This window comes from Pteropus medius, unplaced genomic scaffold (genome assembly GCF_902729225.1).
Source record: "Pteropus medius unplaced genomic scaffold, Ma_sr-lr_union100, whole genome shotgun sequence".
Taxonomy (NCBI): domain Eukaryota; kingdom Metazoa; phylum Chordata; class Mammalia; order Chiroptera; family Pteropodidae; genus Pteropus; species Pteropus medius.
This window is the reverse complement of record NW_024342471.1, coordinates 10,850,920-10,868,685: the sequence shown is the minus strand read 5'-3', so window position 1 is coordinate 10,868,685 and position 17,766 is coordinate 10,850,920. Positions and strand designations below refer to the sequence as shown.

Below are 17,766 nucleotides of genomic sequence, written 5' to 3'. Positions count from 1 at the left end.
TCCCTTTAAATGAAATCTTACCTATAGAACCAGCATATAAAACCGGCAACAGTAACGGCTAACACTATGCGCTGGGTGCTATTCTAAGTGCCTTGTACCAACGAACCCATTTAATCCTTCCACAACCCTATAAGGTAGGAACTACTGTGATCCATTTTACCGAGGAAGAAGCAGAGGCACAGAGAGGTTAAGTCACTTGCCCAAGGCCTCACAGCAAGTAAGTGGTGGAGCTGGGCTGAAGTGGGACCCAGCAGAGGATGTTCCCTCACCGCCACCCTCTCAGTCCCCCTTTCTGCTCCTCCCCCAAGGTATCCCCACTGGCTTGGAGATAGCTCAGGCCTGTCTTTCTTTTCCCTCTCTCGTTCCCAGCACCAGTGGTTCTCAAGCTGTGGTCCTTGGACCCGCAGTGTCAGCATCACCTGGGAACTTGTTACGAATGTACATTCTCAGGCCCCACCTCAGAGGAACTAAGTCAGAAACACAGGAGTAGGGCTCAGCAGTCTGGATATTAAGCAGCTCTCCGGGTGATTCTGATGCAGCTAACATTTGAGAGCCACCACCTAATGCTCCCCCTGCGTCCCCCTGGATGGGGGAGGTGCCCTCCTCGGTGGTCCAGGCTGACACCCCCACTCCGGCCTTCCATCCTACAGAAGTCAGACCCTTTCCTTGCCGACCTCCGCCGGGCCTCTTCCCTCCTGCAGGCTTTCATCAAGGAATTTGAGAAGGGTGACCCCCCTGGAGGGCCGCAGGTGAGCCAAGAGCATGGGGTGGGAAAGCCACATCCCCCCAGATTCCATGGACCAAGGGCTCAATGAAGGAGACAGCCAGGGTGGGCATGATCATCCCTGTTTTTCATTCATTCATTTGACATATTTATTAGGCACTCGCTATGTGCACCCAGAGACACAGCCTGGGGCAAACTGACTTGTCCCTGCCCTTGTAGGGTTCACAGCACAGTGGTAGAGGTAGTTGTTAAAAAATCAAATGAAGAAATGGACATGCAGTTACAAATTGTGCCGAATGCCATGAAAGTAAGATTGAGAATAATGGGGAAGGAGGAAGGGTCTCCCTGAAGAGATGGTATTTAAATTGAAGCCTAAGGGATGAGAAGGAGCTGGCATAGGAATAGGAGGGGGATTGGGCTCCAGGTGAAGGGCAAGCACGTGCAAAGGCCCTGAGGTGGGATTATGCTTGATGTGTTCGGGAATAGCATAGAGGCCAGTGTGAAACAGAGTGAGTTGGGGTGGGGAATGGAGGCTGAGGACAAAGAGGATCATCTGGATCCAGCAGAAGCTGTATCAAGGAGGATTTGCGTTGGGATTTCATTCTAAGAGGGCAGGGAAGCCGCTGGAGAGTTTTAAGGAGGAGAGGGGGTTGATCAAATTTACATTTTGAGCTTCTTTCAGTTTCCATATAGGGAACAGACTGCAGGGGGAGCCCGAGTGCAGCAGGAAGACCAATGAAAAGGTGGAGATAGGTGTCCCTGCAAGAGATGATGGCACTTGGACCAGTGAGGTTGCCATGGCAATGAGAGGAGTGGCTTGAGGAGATGCTTTAGAGATAAGAAGGATAGACCTTCTGTAGGGCCTTAAATGCCAAACTGAGGGAGTCAAGTGCGATATGGGTGTGGGGAGCCCTGGAAGATTATAGAGGGAGAGTGGGGATTGGGTCTCAGGCCACCTCCCTACACTGGAAGGAGGCCTCCAGGTGTCTGAACAAGTCCAAGTTGCTGATGGAAGCTGTGCTGAGGGATCCAGGCCTGCTGGGCCTCCAGCGGGAAGGTGGAGCCACCCTGGCCAGGCTGCAGCAGGAGGCCAGCAGGCTGGACTTCAACCCGGATGTCAGGTATGGACACCCAGGCTTTTCCCCTCTCGCCTCCACCCTGTCTGCTGGCCTGGGATCTGGGAGCTAGAGACACATAGAGCGGACCCCAAGATGCCCGGGATGCGGATGTTTGCAGGGTTCATATCCTCGGCTAGGCCTGTCCGTTCTCTGCTGCCCTCCTTCAGCCCCCACCTTCTTCAGGCTGGGGAGGGTATTGGAGGACAGACCTGCCCATTTCTGTAGGACCCTGAATACCAACCTGGGGGAGTCAAGTGTGATCTGGGTGCGGGGAGCCCTGGAAGTTTGTAAAGGGAGAGTGAGAATTGAGACCCGCACGGACCAAGCACTTTCTCTGACCCAGACACCAAGCCGAGTCTGGCTGGAAGAACCTCACAGCCTGTCAGGGGGTTTTAGAGTCACAGAAGAAATAATATAGGAATTAAATCAGTTGGTAATTGGAAATATTTTATCTCTGACAAAACAAACACAGTTCCAAAGTTTGCAAAGGCATCTAAGGACTATTTGTTTATTTAACCAAAGCTTAAATGGCACATGGTATGAGCACAACATTGTTTTAAGGGCTTTACAAATGTTTAATTCTCACCCATGAGGTGGATCCTAGTAAAATCTTCATTTTACAGTGGAGGAGCCCGAGGCTCAGAGAGAGGTTAAGTGCCTAGCCCAGGGTCACACAGCTGGGATGCGGTGGGGCCGAGACTTGAGCCAGACAGCCTGGCCCAGAATCTGGAACACACCACCCTGAACCGTGCCCACAGAATCATGTCAATGTGAGCACCGGGCAGCAGTGGTGCCAGGTGTAGAGTCATTTCTCTGCCCCTCACACCTTGGCGGGGCTGGCACTGTCATTCCCAGCATGTCGTTCCACCTTACTGTCTGGGTGCCAGGCCTCTCTTGTCCACTCACTCACTGGTGGCCCCTCCAGACCATTGGCCGTTGGCCTCTGACAGCTCCACCAGGGAGCGCTGTGGTCCCATGTGAGCCTCAAGCTTGTTCTGCAGATGGGTCTGTAGCTCCGGCCTACGGCCCCTTATTCCCTCCCTCCACCTGGCAGGCTGGCATTTTCCATCCTGTTCATGTACCCTGGGGCCTCACCTGGAGGGGCAGTGACCTGTGGGGAACGGCAGTCAGATGGGGAGGCCCAGAGCCATGCTCCCCCCAGGCAAGCAGGCTTTCCTTCTATCTCCTCTTTTTCCTTTTCCTTCTGAAGTAAGACCCCTTCCCAGGGCAGAGAAGGATGCAGTGGGATTTGAAGGGTGTCGGAAAAGCCCGGGGATTCCTCCTTTCACCCAAGTGTTACGATGCTTGGATCCTATTCACAACCCTTCATTTATGTCTTGCTGGCTTTGACCTAAATTAAAAAAAAAAAAATTACGTGCAGCCACTGGCTGGGTTCCAATTCAGACTGCCATGCTTGAGAGTCAGTTCCTCTCTCTGGACTTCAGTTTTCCCATCTGTAAAGTGGAGGTGGGGGTGGAGGGGTTGTTACGGCTGCTCACTATCACTGCAGTAGAAATAACAAGCGCTAATACCGTGTGCCGGGCCCTATGTTAAGTGGTCAGACTGCATGAGGATTGATTGGTTCCCAGCCCCGGCTGCCCCTGGAGCTTCCCGAGGAGCTTAAGAAAGCACCGGTGTCCAGGCTGCACTCAGACTTGACTCAGTCAGCCTGGGGGTGGCCTGGACATCGAGATCTTCAAAGCTCCCAGAGCATGTTCTAATGTGCAGCTGGGTTTGAGAACCAAGACGTTAGATCATTTAATTTTTGCAAGCACTCTGTGAAGTGGGAGGTAAAAAAGTAAATAAATAAATAAATGGAGGCACAGAAAGGTTGCAAAATTTGCACGAGGTCTCACTACTAGCAGGTAGCAGGGCTAGGATTTGAACCGGGATCTGTCCTGCTCAGTGCATGCCCATCTAGGTAAGGGGGTGTTCATTTGGTTCCCTGCTGTGTCCTCTGGTTCTCTCAGTCCCATGGAAGGCCAAAGTTGAGGCCCAGAGAGGTGTAGGGACTTGCCCAAGCTCACACAGTAAGTCAGCAGCTAGAATACCCAGGACTGCTGGGGGTTTGAGGGGGCAGACCTATGCCAGGCAGGAGTGCTGGGGGTGGGTGCGTCCTGGTCCCCACCCACTCTCCTCTACCTCCCAGGAGTCATCTGGCTGAAGCCACCGCCCTCTATAGCCTTGTGGATGAGCAGCTGCATGTCCTGGTCACCACATCCAACCACCTCCTGGGAAGGTTGGAGCTCTGTGTCCGCCTGGGCCGCCTTGAAGCTGCCATCCACCAGGTGAGAGGGAAGGCTGGCCCGGGGCATGTGGGGGACTTCTGCCTGGCCACCTCCACAGGGCAGGCCCTGCTCCAGGCCTGGCCAGGAACTTGTTCTAGTGTAAGGACACAGGTTGGCCATTCTCCGAGAGTTAAGTGGGCATCCTTGGGACATGGCACATGACGTGACACTTAGTAAGTTCTTAATGGATGAAGATTGAACCCCCAAAGCTGCGCTTACTAAACACCCTGGGCCAAGCCCTGGGCCAGAGCCTTTGTGCACATCATCCTCTCCCAATCTCGTCACTTACCAGTGATGTGGGGACGATGCTAGGATTTCTCTCACTCGCAGATGAGGGAACCGAGGCTGGGAGACATATGTCACCTGCCCATGGTTGCACACCTGGGGGTCTGATCTTACACTTGGCTCTTCAACCGACTGCTGATGCCTAAAACAATGCGTCCCTCCAGGCGTGGGGCTGTGGAGCACAGTGAACTCTGCAGCTGGACGGCTTGTGTTCCAATCCTGCCTCTGGCCCTTATCGGCAGCGTGACCCTAGACAAATTATTTACTATTCAGTGCCTTGGTTTCCCCCTCTGTTAAATGAGAGGATAATTCACACTGGGCTTTGCAGGAATAAAGTGAGTGAATATATGCTCTTTAAGACCCTCCAGAATAAGAAGGAGGCTTCTGTTCATGGGATCGAGAGCCATGTTACCCCCGCTGTCCCTCACTGAGGCCCAGAAAGGAAAAACACCTTGCCCAGTTCACGTGGTGAGCTCATAGCGGGCCCATGCACGTTCCTCTGCAGAGGGCAGTCAGGGACAGGAAGCTCATCAGTCGCGAGACTGTCCCTTTTATGACTGGGCAGCACTGAGTGGTCAGAGTGAGCTGAAATTTGCTGCCCTGTGACTTCATTCAGACAAGTGTTCCCTGGGGGCTTGCTATGTGCAGGGCGCAGGCCAGACCAGATGCCCTCTGGAGTCCCATCCCCAAACCTTCTCCTCTTTGGATATTTAAAGAATATGACCATGCACTTCCCCTCCCCAAGCTGTTTCTCTTCCTCCCCCAAAATGGGAGGGTTTCAGTCCCTGCCACTGAGTGACTGAGGGCAGGAAGACCTCAGCCTCCGAGGAAGTCGATGAGTCGGCCAAGGGACATCTACCCAACAGGCCCTCATGTCCGAGCCTCCCTCCCCTGCCCCAGGTCAGCAACTGGATGGAGCAGGAAGGAAGCCGGTGCCTACAAGCGCTGACCCCCAAAGACGGAAGCTTGGAAACGGTGGAGAAAGCCCACACTGAGTTCGAGGACTTCTTTCTTCAGGCTGCAGTGCGTTCCTAGAACAGAGGAGCAGGATCGGAGCAGATGGAGAGGGCAGTAGAGAGGGCGGCACTGCTGGGGCCAAGGCGTGGGGGTGGGAAGGCGCAAGGGGACTTCCAGAGACAGTGAGGAGACCAGCTCGGATCATAAAGGGTTCAGCTTAGACGCTGTCTCCTTCAGGAAGCTGTCAGGGACCGCCACGTTCAAAGACGACTCGTCTCAGAATTCCTCACAGAACTCTGAAGGCCATGGGGGATGGAGGCGGAGGACAAACGGGGAAACAGAAAGAGAGAACTGTGGGGAACACAAAGACTTTGGGGTCAGGGAAGTTTTCCAGAAGCAGAGTCCCAGCGAGGCAAAGGCCTCGACCCCCTCGTGTAGATGACGAAACTGAGGCTCAGGAAGTCTCATAACTCAGCAGTGGGGCTGTGGGAAGTTCCTGACTCTGAGGGAGACCTCGGCCAAGGTGGGAGCTGAGTGGACACCCCTCCTTCCTCGCTCAGGCCCAGTACCGTCGAGGCCTGGAGCTGTCCAAGCAGGCGGCCCATCTGGGAGCTGCAGTCGGCGGGGCCGGCGAGGCAGGGGGAACAGAGTTCCCAGAGTTGGCAGCCTTTGCCTCCACGCAGCGGGCCTTCCAGGCGAAGCTGACCCACTTCTACATGGCCGCTGAGCGGCAACGCACAGACCTGGAGACTCTGCTCCACCTATACCACTTCTGCAAGAAGGTGAGCCTCGTGGTCCACCTGTACAGACCACCGCCCAGCTGAGGGGTAGGGTGGGGTAGGAAGCAGTCTAGTGGCAGCACAAGGCTCTTTAAATGATTTATGCCACAGTCCCATTGGGGTAGGGAAAGCATTATCTTCATTTTCCTGAAGGGAAGCTAGATCTGAGCAGTTAAGTCCCCCTCCTAGACCATGTCTGGCTGATCCCTGACCCCAGCTTGTTTCCCTACACCAGGCAACCTCTCAGCAACCCTCGGGTGCTTCTTAAATGTTGGGATTAGGGGAAGGAGCCTAGGGGTTTCTGAAAATCCGATCAAATCCACAGGCTTTCTCTCCACCCATAGATCTCTGTGAGCAGCTTCAGGGATCGAGACTAGGCTTAAGAACCTTGATCTTGCCTCGCCCCTCTGTTGCGGATTTGGAGACACAGGATCAGAGAAGGGCTGTCACTTAGCCAAGGTCACACAGCAAGCCCATGGCACCATTACAGTGCTCCTTCCCATGCCTTACCTTGCCTGCTCAGATGACATGAGCAGGGGTGGGGGGCTGTTGGCTGAGGGTGGGCCCAGAGTCTGCTCTGAACATGCTCCGAAGAGAGGCTCAGTCCTAGCCAGGAACCCAGAGTTTGGCCAAGGGGGTGGAGAAGAAGGTGGGATTACTGTGGTGGGGTGGGAGTGAGGGACAAACACACAGTATTGGGGTGGGAGGCAAGAGGAACGCCATTACTTTGCATCTGTCATCTCTTGGCAACCCAGCATGGCAAAGCTGATCAGCCCGTTTTACAGATGAGGAAACTGGGACCCGAAGAGGGGAAGGGCCTTGCCCAAGGCCACACAAGGGCTGGAATGTGAGCACAGATGTCTCCGTGCCCTTTAACATGCCCTGTGTTCTTTTCCAAAGGCGGAAAGGGGGACGGACGGGGAATGGCAACCAATAGTCACGCCCAAGCAACATGAGGCTGACGATTAGATGATTATTAGGAGGGCGGGGAAGCAGCCTGGGAGAGCTGTGACCCAGACAGGACAAGAACCCGCATCTCTGGCCTGGACCCAGTGCCCTCAGCTTCGCCTCATACTCACCACCGAGGACAGAGCGTGGGAAGAGCCTGACCTCAGCCTCCCATTTGTCAGGCCTGCCCATCACACAGAGGGCAGAGAACACAGGTTGCTTCAGAGGGCGGCGGGAGGGACTCTGATCAGTCACGCCTGGGGTGCTGGGTGGACAGGCCACTCTCAGTCTCCCTGGGGCAGCAGGCAAGGGAGGCAGATGTGGGCCATGACAGCGAAGGAATCTCCCCACTCCTAGCTGCACAGAAGTGAGAGAGCGAGGCAGCTTATGCCTGTGTGGGCTGTGTGGCCTCGAAGACAGTCTCACTGCTCTGGGCCTCAGCTCCTGGTCAATAACAATGCCGCTGATGATGATGATGATGATGATGATGATGATGATGATAACAACAATAACAACTAATGCTTCCATGGTTCTTATTATGTGCCCTGTTCTAGTCATTTCACACATGGTTTTATTGTCACACTAACCCTATGAGGCAGGTACTATTATTATGCCCATTTTGTCTACAAGGAAACACAGAGAAAATAAATAACTCACCCAAGGTCACACAGCTAGGAAGTGGCAGAGCTGAGACTCAAACCCAGAGCATCAGGCTCCAGTGCCAGCCTTGCTGGGTAGCATTAAATTGCTGAGAGAATTAAATCAAATGTAAGTGCCCTCCCCCTGGGGCTTTGCTCAGATTTGGAATTTTTATTTTTAACACCAATATTATCATCATCATTGGTAGCAGTGATGCCTCAGGGATTAAGGGTGTCTGGAAGCTTCTGTCTTGCTCATCAGTGTTAGCCAGTTTCAGTCCTATTGGTCTTCTCTGGAGAAACCAAACTTGTTCCAGCTCCGAGGCCTTCGCACTTGCTGTTCCCTCAGCGAGGAAGACTCGTCCCCTCCACTGTTCGGCTTCTTGTCTTTCTTCAGAGCTCAGCTCACGTGTCCCCTCCTCACAGAGGCCCTTTCTTGACCACCTGCCCCCCATTCTCTCTCTTCACCTTGTGCTTATCACTTCATGGGGCCCTGTGTGATCTGAAAGTATCCTATTGCTTCATCATCTGCTTGTGTCTGGTCTGTCACCTGTGAGGTGAGCTCCCAAGGCAGTAACTGGATCTGACTGGGTCCTGGTGCTGTCTGTAGTGCCCAGCGCAAGGCCAGCACCCAGAGGGGCTCAGTGACCACTGTGGATGGCTGGCCAGGTGGCTGGAGGAAGGGTGAGGAATCAGGCAGAGGAAAGAAGGCTGGGGGGGCGTGTGGGGAGGCGGAGTCTGACCCAGGCCTAGAAATTGTACAGGAGGCGGCTGCCCTGACCTTAGGCCCGCTGTGGCCGTCTCTTGCTGTTTGAGCTGGGCAGGCCCCTTCTCCCCTCTGGCCTTGAATTTTAACCAACACAAGAGTTTGGGCAAGATGATTTCTGAGGTGTTATCCATCTCTGTCTAGCTCTGCCTGGAAGATGGAGTCCTATACAGACAGACAGACAGGACAGCCCAGGACTGGGCTCAGCCCTGGGTGGAGAGCATGTGTACAGCAGCTTTGGCACTAAATAATAATAACATGATTGTGCCGCTAACGGAGATTTATGGAGGCCTTTCCCAGCCATGAGCTCCGTGTGCTTCCACGAATATGAAGCCATTTATCTAAAGACAAGTTCCTTTAATTCACGGAAAGATGGTTTCCTCAGAGAAAATGGTTCTCCAATCCCCACAGCCTAACAGCTCGCTGTCGGCTTCTAAATTAAAGGAGAGAAAGATTATGTTTTTCACAAGCTGCTGGGAACACGTTGGCTCCTTTGCAGCCTGCGGACATTTTGTGGGTGAAGTGGGGAACAGGCAGAATCCCAAAATGGGACAGAGGGGCTGGTGCAAGGGGGCCGCCGGACCTGCGTTGGCTGATGGTCTCGCTGGCCTGGCCTTGCCTGGGCCCGTTTCTCTTGTGCAAGGAGCTGCTAGGGAGATACCCTCTGAGTTCGAATCCCGGTAACTCCCTGACTTGCAGTGTGACCTGGGCAAGTGATTTCATGTCTCTGAGCCTCAGTTTCTTCCTCTGTCGAGTGGGCTGCTGGTACAGTTTGTCGTGATCAGACGTGAGATGCACAGAGCCTGGCAGACAGGCGGTGCTCAATAAATATGAGCTAGGCTCCGATCTCAGTACCGTTCACAAGGGGTTAATGCAACCGAGAGTCCGAGTGTTCGGCTCTCCAAAAGTTTTTCATGACCATCTAGTGTGACCTCCCATTTTACAGAAGGAGGAACTGAGCCCCAGAGAGTCAGACATAAGTCCTTACTGGCCCTTAGGTGTGTCAGAATGTGCCTGAAGTTCTCAAGGGTGTTGGGGACCATTTCCTGGTGGCAGGTATGTGTACCCTGGGGAAGAGAGAGTAGCCACTGTCATCATTGTCAGCAGGGAAAATCATGGTCATCTGGGTAGGGGGGGCTAACGTTTTTGGGGGACACATTATTAATTCAACCCAGCAATACTTAATCTTCAAGTCCTCTCTCTGCTCAGAGAGGTCCATTCTGTCCTCACGGAGCTCCCCTAGTCCCGCTCCTGGCCTGAATCCCACCTCCCTCTCTTTTTGCTTCCCAGATGGCCTGGTTCCACATGGACTGTCAGGACCTGATGACCCAGCTCCAACTGGGCAAGGCCCAAAGGGCCAGCCCTGGGGACCAGCGCCGCCTCCACCGCTACCTGCAGCGTCTGGCGTCCGAGTTCCCTGCTGAGAAGCTCACGGCCATGGGGCTGCAGGTGGCCTCCCTGAGCCAGGAAGGCCTGGGCCAGGACCTGTGGGAGGAGGCCCGGGTGAGACACGGGGAGATCCAGACCCTCCTGAGGAAGGCATTGGCCCACTGTCCGTGCCCAGCAGGTCCCACTGCCCACTCAGCACACCCGGAACTGCGAGGGGCAGCCGCCAAGGGCCAGGGTCTGAATGGAGAGGTCACTTCCAAAGAAAGGTGGGACCTGCCCCTCCAGGACTCACTGGGCCTGAATTGTTTACCAAAATCCCGCTGGCTTCCTCAGGCCCCCAGAGGAGCACAGAACCGACATCTGCAGGCAGGCCCTCTGCCCCAGGATGCTGGCCAGGCCGCAGAGGCTGATGAAGGCAGGGGCCCCCGTGAGCCCCCTGATCCTGCCCCTGAGCATTTCCTCACCACCCTCTTCTCCTGGCAGCGGCTCCCCAGGCAGAGTCAGATGCCCCTCCCCGCAGAGGGGAGCTCCTCCTCCGAGGGAACAGACTCACAGACATCTCTGGAGGACTCGCCCCAGACAAGTCCCCCCGCCTCCCTCTAGCTGGGAGCCCCCACAGGCTCCAGAGGGTGCTGGGGTGGGGACGCGGTTCCTGAGCACTCAGTGTGTACTTGGCCTGTGCCAAGGAGATGAGAACCGACACCAGAAAATTCTGGGAAGACCTGACCTTCACACAGAGAATAGAGAGTGGAGATCAGAGCAGGGTGCATTGGGGCTAGCTCCATCACCCCGGGTACAGACCCCCTGCAGAGGTCTCAGCCTTAGGCAGGCCACATGGCCGGCTGGAGTTCAGGGGTACACAGCTTCCCTTTGGGACACAAGAGGCATAGTTGTCCTCATATGGAGCCATGAGTGGGAGATTCGGGAATGCCTTCTGGTCTTAGGGTCCAATGGAAACAGACCCTAAGACAAGGATCCAAGTGCCCGTGTATCTGACAATGACCCCAGAAACCTGTTGGGGAGGAGCAGGGAGGTGAGCCTAGGAAAGAAATAAAGGGAGTGTTTGCAAGCAAATTACCCATCTATTTATTCATTCACTGGCGCCACTGGCCTTGGGGGCCAGTTAGTGCCTAGGGATGGGCTAGGCGGTGTGGGGGGAGTGAGGACACTGGGCAGAGGCCTTTATACCTTTGATCTCAGCGTCTCTAGAGGACAGCGAGCCCTTCATCCTGCCCAGAGTAGTAACCGCTGGCAGCTCCTCCCTTAAATGTCATTATCCGGAGACTGTGCCCCGTCTCTGCCTTTGCATGCATTACCAGCGTGACTGGTGGCAGCCTCGCCGTGGAACTTTCCTGGCTCTGGGAAGAGGGTGGGGCACACATCCTCCCACAGATGAGGCTGTGGAAAGAGAGGGAGGCAGGACTGGAGCAGGCCTAGGAGGACAAACAGGCCTTCTCAGGAGTCATCTCAGCGGAGAGAGCCACACAAACCTCAACGCCCAAAATGGCTTCAGGAATCTTGCAAGACTTAAGATTTCATCAAGTTTGGTCTGGAGCCTGTCTGCCTCAGAACCAGTAGCTGTGCTAATCTAAGGCAGCTTCCTAGGGGGTCCCACCCCAGATATTAAAATCAGACACTTAGGGCCAGTGGTAGCTGGAATCTGCATTTGTAACCAACTGCTCAGGTGTTTGCCATGTGACACGGTGAGGTGGGGGCTGCTGTCTGGAAACACCTGGGGCTGGAGTCTGAGCTGGCCCTCCACCCTAAGCCAGCCCTGATTCTTGCATTCCCCTCTCTTGCCTTCCATCCAGACAGGACTGAGAATGCAAGAGATTTTTGATCAGCCCATCTCCATACATGCTTCTTGCCTCAGAGAGGAGCTGAAGGCTCTTAAAATGCCATTGCCATAGCAACAGCATCCAGCCAGTGGGGACCACAGGCAGGGAGCCAGGGTACCTGGGGTGCAAGGATGGAAACTGACTTCAGAGAGACTACAAGTACTGTGAGGGATGAGGGGGGCTGATGAGGGGGTTGGATGATCTAAGAATCTTTAGGAGGGAGGGGTCCCCCAAACCATCTTGTGTATCCCTCTGTGTCCAAAAAGAACAACTTATTTACTCACAGCAGCCCCTGGGAGAAAAGGGAGTGCAGAAATGAAATATAATAATGAATAATAACATAAAAATAATGAATAATAATAACACTAATAGCTAACATTTATTCTGCATTTTCTTTGTGCTTAGCTTGATGCTAAGCCCTTTACAAACTTTACAGGGCTCGTTGAATTTTTCACAAAAACCTTATGAAGCCAACACTAATTTCACTCCCCCTATTAATGAGGAGGAAGCTAAGACTCAGAGAGGTTTGGTGGTACCTTGCCCAGTGCCATGCAATGAGTGGCAGAGCTGGGGCTTGATGCAACTGGTGCTCCTGACTCACCTTTGGACAGGCCTGGGCTGATTGTTGGGTCTGTAATAGCCACATGCTTTGTCCCCTCAGGAGTCCTGCTGTGCATGGTCACTGCCCTGTACTCAGGGGCCTGGTCTGGGCTGGGCTGGGCTGGGCTTGGTCCTTTGAGCAGCATTCACATCTGGTCTCCTGTAGCATGCAAAGCAGTGTTGTCCAGGGGTTGGCTGGACCCGGTTTCTGCCAAGGCTCCACCACGCACACTCAGCGAGTCCTTGGCCAGTTTATGCTCTACCTCTCTGTACTTTGTTTCCCTCATCTACAAAATGAGAATAATCAGACCTCAGAGGTTTAATGTAAATGTTAAATGAGTTAATATGTAGAAAGCCCTTAGAAAGTTGCCCGGAACATAGTAAATGTTCATTAAATGGTATCTAACATTATATTTGGGTACCAGCCCAGCCAGCCACTGTTTTCATTACCTGAAAAATCAAGGAGGAAATTTCTCCGAGGCCACCAATAAATTCCCAAAGAGTTTTTCACTCTGAATTGTGTAGATTTCCTAATTAGTTTTCTGGATTCCCAGCTGTTTCTTAAAGGGCAAAGAGACCTGATTTATTGACTTTTGCCCTAACTCGCCCATGGGGAGGGGCATGTGGTGGCCTCCCCTAGAGATTCCCCACTAGTGACAGCATAGCTTTGCATCAGCCTCAGCTCCTAAGAGGCTGCTCTGAAGACACAGAGGTGCAATGTCCCTCTGTGGGAGATTTTAGAAAGTTTGCAGCCTGCTCTGGTGGGAAGAAGAAGGGCTGACAAGGAACCCCAAGTCTGCCAGTGACATGACTATAAATATCCCACTGTGTTGGGAGCCCCTTTTTCAAGCTCTTGAGGTCGGTGGGCAAGGGGTGGTACGAGGAGCATGACCTGGGGGTCGGGGACCTCACGTGCCCCTTCTGCCCTGCTGCTGACTGCCCGTGTGACCCCAGGCGTGTTGCTTCCTCTCTCTGGCTCTCAATTTACCCTATCTGTCCACTGGGGACATGGATGGATAAGGATCTTTCTCATCTTTGGACTCAGAGAGCCCTGCCTTTGAACCCTTTGAATCCCTACCTCGGAGTACCTGTGACTCTGAGCAGGTGGCTGCCTCCCAGTTTACTGCATCCGTCCAGTGGGTTTGTCAAGCGTGCGAGGCCAAGATAATAAGATCTCTGGATGCCTGAGCTTTACACCAGGACTTTTTCCTCTCCAGAGAGGTGGCTGTCTCATGAAGGAACAAAGCCTTAAAAGTCCACTGGGCAGTGGCATGGGGCACAAGTAGAAGTGGGCCCAAATAGAAGTAGAGGCACTTTATAGTTTACAAAGTACTTTTTTGTCCATCCATTTCTTCGGCCAATATTCACTACAACTCTGAGGGGCACGAAAGTCATATTCTAGGATGTCCCCATTTTTCCAGATGAAAAGACTAAAGCCTGGAGAGGGGAGGAGACTTACCCAGGGTCACACGGCAAAGAAAGGAATAGGGAAGGGAAATCTCAGAATCTGGACCTAGTTCTGATCAATGTCAAAGCCAGGGGAGTAGATGAGCCTCCATCTGGTCAGCTAATCTGAGGTGGACACCCCACACCCTCATACCCTCAAGTTTCTCACACCAGACCCAGACAGGACAGCTGGCTGGGGTCATGGCACAGGCTGCCCTCATGAAACAGAACTGTTCTATTCTCTGGAGTCTGTGAACTGGCCACCAGCCCGGGACAAACCCATCTGGCCCGAGACCCCCCACCCTCTCCCAGATGAATAATAATTCTTTGAGGCCAGAGTCCATGGCCACACGGAGAGTGAAAGCTCTGGCTGGACAGCAGGACCCCTGGAGTTTAACCCCTCTCTCTAGGAGGTGATGGGGGACCCCGAGTGACCCATTGTACTTTCTCAGGTCTCACTTTCTCCATCTGTGAAGTGGAAGGATTGGGCCAAACCAGAGATGACAAATTGGTGTTGTCTTGCATGTGAAACTCCTGATCTGCCCTCCAAATCTTGCCTCCCTTTCTGTTCACTGACCACCCATCCGGGAGCCCTGGCTGGAAACCTGCAAATTGTCCTTGAATTTTCTACCCCCTTAAATCTACCTCCTTGATCTCTACTCTTCCACTTCTCCTTCCACCTTCCCCACCCTGATCCCAGGCTCCATCCTCCCTCTCCGGGCCATCTATAACAGTATCCTCAATAGTCTTCTTGCAGCCATTTGGGCCCCTGTCATCTGTCCTCCACAAAGAAAGTAGAGGGACCTTTGCGAAGAGTAAAATAATATCAATGGATTCTTAGCTATGACACCAAAAGTACAAACAACAAAAATAAAAATGGATAAATTGGACATTTATCAAAATGAAAAACTTTCATACATCAAAGGACATTATCATGAAAGTGAAAAGACAACCTAAAGGATGGGAGAAAATATTTTCAAATCATATAGATAAGGGTTTAACATCTAGAATATATAAGTAACTCCTACAACTCGACAACATAAAGACAAGCAACCCAATTAAAAAGTGTGTAAAGAACTCGAATAGACCTTTCTCCAAAAAAGACATACAAATGGCCAGCAAGCATATGAAAAGATGCTCAACATAATTAGTCATTAGGGAAATGCAAATCAAACCATAATGAGATACCACCTCACACCTACTAGGATGACTATAATCAAAAAAAGCAGAAAATAACAAATGTTGGTGAGGATGTAGAGAAATCGGACCCCTTGTACATTGTCCGTGGAAATGTAAAATGGTGTAGCCGCTATGGAAAATTTTGATGGTTCCTCTAAAAGGTCAACATAGAATGACCCAACAATTCCACTCATAGCTATGTACCCCAACAGAACTGAAAGCAGGAACTCAAACAGATACTTGTATGCCAGTGTTCATTGCAGCAATATTCTCAACAGTTAAAAGGTAGCAACAACCCAAGTGTCCATCAACAGACAAATGGAGAAACAAAATGTGATACTTATATAAAATGGAATATTATCCAGCCATAAAAAGGAATGAAGTTCTGAGGCATGCTGCAATATGAATAATCCTTGGAAACATTATGCTAAGTGAAATAAGACAGAAAGGACCAATATTGTATGATTCTGTTATATGAAATATCTAGAAGAGACAAATTCGTAGACATTAAGTAGGTTAGAGGTCACCAGGAACTGGGTGGAGGGAGGAACGGGGAATTTTGTTAAATGGGTACAGAGTTTCTGTTTGGACTGATAAAAAGTTTCGGAAGTAGATAGCGGTGACGGTTGCACATTGTGAATATGATTAATTTATACACTTAAAAATAGTTAAAATGATAAATTTTATATTACGTATCCATTTTACTACAATAAAAAAAATTTAAAGAAAAAAGTACTGATACATGATGCAACGTGGGTGAGTTACATATTGCATGATTCCATTTATATGAAGTGTCAGAACAGGAAAATCTGTAGAGACAGAAAATAGAGTAGTGGTTGCTTAGAGCTGAGGGTGTGGGGTGGGAGGGTATGGATCTCCCTGAAAAGTAAAGGATTTCTTTCACAGGTCATAAAAATGATCCAGAATCGACTGTGCTGGTTACATGTATCAGTGAATACACTAAAAAATAATTGAATTGTACACTTTAAATGGATGAATTGTATGGTATGTGAACTGTATGTCAATAAAGCTATTAAAAAAAAAAAAAGCCAGAGAAGGAATACAAAGAAACAAAAAGTGATCATAGGGAATCTGGGTATAAAACTGACAACGTCTGCTTATAAGCTCTTTCTTATCTGAAGACCTGGAATGTTCTTCCTAACCCCCTTTCAACTAGTTAAGCCCTCCTCAGCCTTCAGATGCAGCACCAGGATCTGCCAGCCTTTTCTGACCACTCTGAAAGAGTCAAAACTCCCTCTTATAAAAACTATGTACTTCTCCTTCATAGCACTTATCTCAATCACCATTTTGTAATATTTTATTAATGTTTCTGTCTCCTAAACTGTGAGTTTCATAAGAGTGGGAATTGAACTTGCCCATTCAATGTATCCTTGGCACAGGGAAGAAACTCAACAAAATGTGTTAGGTGAATGGATGGATGACTGAATGAACAAATGCCAACTTTGATTGATTAGTAGGGACTGCCTAGAGCACCTGATTGGCTCGGTAAGAAAAAATTTCTATGATTGATTAACCATGTCTGCCATGGCTGCCAGCAGAAATAAAGGTAATAGATATGTCCCAAATTTGCCACTCCCGAACTAGATAGGGTCTTGCCTCACAGTCCCCCGTCAGAGGGCACTCTAGAAACAGTCTCATCTCTCCCTCAGCTCCCAGGAGGGGCGTGCAGTTGTCATTCCAGCTGGCTTTGATAATCAATCACACAGCCTTTGGGCGCCCGTTAGGATTTGTCACTGAGCCACATCCAGGTGTGCCAAGCAAGAGCAGGCAGGCTCATTTGCATCTCATCTGCATGTATATTTGCATATGCCTCCGCAGCCCTGTCTTCCTGCAATTTTCAAGTTAAAATGTCATTATCGCTCCTGTGAAGTCTGTTATTTCTTGATTTCATTCTCCCTGCTCCCCTACTCCCACTCCCTCATATGCCTCAGATACTTAAGCTTGGGCTGGGAGAAAAAAAAACATTTGTGCTCTGGTGCTGCTGCTGTTGATTCACTTGTGACTTCACTTTCTGGGTCACATCTATGCCACTAGGCACAGGAGCAGGGATGTGGCTGCAGGAGCCACCCTTCCAGCAGCCACAGGAGAGCTGACACAAACTTGTCCACTCAGCATTCTCCACACAAATTCTCTGATTCCACCTCTCTCGGCCTTTGCCCTTGTTGTGCCCTCCTCCTGGGAAAACCTTCTCCTTTGCTAAGAGTGAATGTCCAATCCCCCCACCCATTAGTTCTCGGCTTATACTGTGTCACGACCCGCTGGCCATAAGCTGATTGGATGAGGAGATGGACATGTGACCCTAGCTCGCCAATAATATTCTTTTCCAGGATTTGGCTTTGGGAATCAGAGCTGCTGGGCAGCTTCTGAGCTGAGCACATGTGAACTCAAGTGCAGAGGGCCGCTGTGTCCAGCCTTGTCCATAAAAAGCAGAAGAGTAGTCCTCGGTGGGAGAAGACTAAAGCCGACAGGCCGAGAGCCAGACTCGAGGGGCCCAGAAGCAGCAATTGCCCTGGCTCCAGGTCCAGCCCCCACTCCCTACTCCGAGGTCAGGCTGCCCACTCACCACTGATTCTACCATTCACCACACCATCCTGCCCGTCGTGTCCTCTCTTCCCTTTCCATGCTTTAGCAAGCTCTAAGGACTTGTGTTCCTTGTAGCCATGATAAAACATTAGACAGGTGAAATGTGCGCTCAAGGACTCCAAAGGGAACTTTAGAGAGGAAGAAATTTAGAATTTGACATCTCAGAGAGAGCGTGGAAGTTATCACGAAGCTAGAAAGCTGACTTTA

At 51.5% G+C, this 17,766-nt stretch overlaps 1 protein-coding gene across 4 annotated transcripts in view; it reads left to right on the top strand.

Moving 5' to 3' along the window:
- KIAA1755 (KIAA1755 ortholog) overlaps window positions 1-14,036 on the top strand; it is a 37,795-nt gene extending 23,759 nt beyond the window's left edge. The window contains exons 9-15 of one of the 4 annotated variants that reach the window (XR_005653055.1): window positions 651-749; window positions 1,697-1,845; window positions 3,992-4,130; window positions 5,316-5,438; window positions 5,933-6,154; window positions 6,477-9,559; window positions 9,794-9,929. Coding sequence is in view for 2 of the 4 variants with exons in the window: in XM_039864316.1 (XP_039720250.1) it covers window positions 651-749; window positions 1,697-1,845; window positions 3,992-4,130; window positions 5,316-5,438; window positions 5,933-6,154; window positions 9,794-10,495 (1,434 nt within the window). In the remaining 2 variants the exon portion in view is untranslated. Of the gene's footprint in view, window positions 1-650; window positions 750-1,696; window positions 1,846-3,991; window positions 4,131-5,315; window positions 5,439-5,932; window positions 6,155-6,476; window positions 9,560-9,793 lie in introns of all 4 variants that reach the window. The other 3 variants (XR_005653056.1, XM_039864316.1, XM_039864317.1) reach the window with 3 other exon arrangements.
- The last annotated feature ends 3,730 nt before the right edge of the window (window positions 14,037-17,766 follow it).